This window comes from Galeopterus variegatus, unplaced genomic scaffold (assembly GCF_000696425.1).
Source record: "Galeopterus variegatus unplaced genomic scaffold, G_variegatus-3.0.2 Scaffold1936, whole genome shotgun sequence".
Classification (NCBI taxonomy): Eukaryota; Metazoa; Chordata; class Mammalia; order Dermoptera; family Cynocephalidae; genus Galeopterus; species Galeopterus variegatus.
This window is the reverse complement of record NW_007728047.1, coordinates 126,261-128,116: the sequence shown is the minus strand read 5'-3', so window position 1 is coordinate 128,116 and position 1,856 is coordinate 126,261. Positions and strand designations below refer to the sequence as shown.

The window sequence follows — 1,856 nt, the reverse complement described above, 5'->3', positions numbered from 1 at the left end:
CCCACCCCCCGCTCCTCTGACACTGAGCCTCCCTCCCCGGCAGCCGAGTTCAAGTGCCGGCCAGGACAGTTCCAGTGCTCCACAGGCATCTGCACAAACCCTGCCTTCATCTGTGACGGGGACAACGACTGCCAGGACAACAGTGACGAGGCCAACTGTGGTAAACGGCTGCCCAGCCATCAGCTGCTCCTTCCCCCACTTTTTCTCTCCCCAGGATTTGGGGGTTTTAAGGGCAAGGAAGTTCCAGCCAAGGCCGCTTTCCATCCAGGCTAGATTCCTGCTGCTGGAAGCCCTGGGCCTGCACTCGCCCACCAAGGGAAGGGGCGCTCCCACCCTGCCCATTAGTTACCCTCCCCCCACCCCACAGACATCCACGTCTGCCTGCCCAGTCAGTTCAAGTGCGCCAACACCAACCGCTGTATTCCCGGCATCTTCCGCTGCAACGGGCAGGACAACTGCGGAGACGGGGAGGACGAGAGGGACTGCCGTGAGTGCCCGAGGCTGTGGGCGGGAGACGGGTGGGGGGCGCGGCTGGAAACACTCTTCTCATTGCCCTCCACACCCCTTCTCCTAGAGGCTCTCCAGTAACTCCATTCAATGGGCAGTGTGAATTATATTGGGTGTAACTTGCACCAGAACTGGAAATAAACTGTTTCTTCCTCCCAAGAAATTGCTGGCAAGACTAGGGCCAGGGCTTGGAAGAGGGAGAAGACAGGGATGTTCAACTGGGATGGGAGGTATAAGAAAGGGTCCTCATTTTCTCACCCACCCTGCAGCTGAGGTGACCTGCGCCCCCAACCAGTTCCAGTGCTCCATCACCAAGCGCTGCATTCCCCGTGTCTGGGTCTGTGACCGGGACAACGACTGTGTGGATGGCAGTGACGAGCCCGCCAACTGCAGTGAGTTGCCTGGAGGCCAGTTCCCTCACGGCACCTGCTGCTCTAACCTCCCCCATATGGGACCCCCTTGTGGCCGCTCCCACCCACTCCCCCAGCTCATAGCACAGCCCTGGAAGGAACCTCACCCTTACCCCCGTGCCTACCCCCTTGCAGCCCAGATGACCTGTGGAGTGGACGAGTTCCGCTGCAAGGACTCAGGCCGCTGTATCCCAGCACGCTGGAAGTGTGACGGAGAGGACGACTGTGGGGATGGCTCAGATGAGCCCAAGGAAGAGTGTGGTGAGCCCAGCCCCCACGCCAGGAGGAAAGCAATCTGCCCTGGGTGGGGGCCAGCACAGGGAGGCCTGATGGGAAGCTGACTTTCCCATGTCCACCTGCGCCCACCACCTCCTAATTCCCCTGTCCCCGCCCCCACCCACACCTCATCAGCACACACCTGTGAGGAATCTTCTCCGCCCATCCCCCCACTCATGTCTCCTGCCCCCAAACCTCCCAGTAGACCCCACATCTCAGAACACTGCCTGGACCCCCCCTGGCTGACTTTCCTCAGGCTAGGATGCCTACCCTCCCACTCCAGCCATCCTGATCACACCTGCCTGAGACCCTAACATATGCCCCCACTCCCTCCCTGACTGCCCCGATGCTTGGCCCCCACTCTTGCCTCCCCTAGACGAGCGCACCTGTGAGCCTTACCAGTTCCGCTGCAAGAACAACCGCTGCGTGCCAGGCCGTTGGCAGTGCGACTATGACAACGACTGTGGGGACAACTCCGACGAGGAGAGCTGCAGTATGTCCCCCGCCCCACCCCACCCAGCCCCCACCGCCCTTCCCCAAACCTCGGGCACCCTCTTCTCAGCACCCCGCCCCTCTGCCACCAGGCTACGCTGGAGCAGGTGGCCACCTCCCAGGGCAGGGGTCAGGAGCCCCCCCCCCCCACCCCCCCCCCCCCCATGTTCT

The 1,856-nt window shown here is 62.2% G+C and overlaps 1 protein-coding gene across 1 annotated transcript in view; it reads left to right on the top strand.

Moving 5' to 3' along the window:
- The window catches only part of LRP1 (low density lipoprotein receptor-related protein 1), an 83,276-nt gene that overhangs the window by 71,224 nt on the left and 10,196 nt on the right, over nucleotides 1-1,856 (top strand). The window contains exons 64-68 of the mRNA XM_008579666.1: nucleotides 44-160; nucleotides 368-487; nucleotides 777-899; nucleotides 1,053-1,178; nucleotides 1,570-1,686. Coding sequence (XP_008577888.1) covers nucleotides 44-160; nucleotides 368-487; nucleotides 777-899; nucleotides 1,053-1,178; nucleotides 1,570-1,686 — 603 coding nt within the window. The remainder of the gene's footprint in view (nucleotides 1-43; nucleotides 161-367; nucleotides 488-776; nucleotides 900-1,052; nucleotides 1,179-1,569; nucleotides 1,687-1,856) is intronic.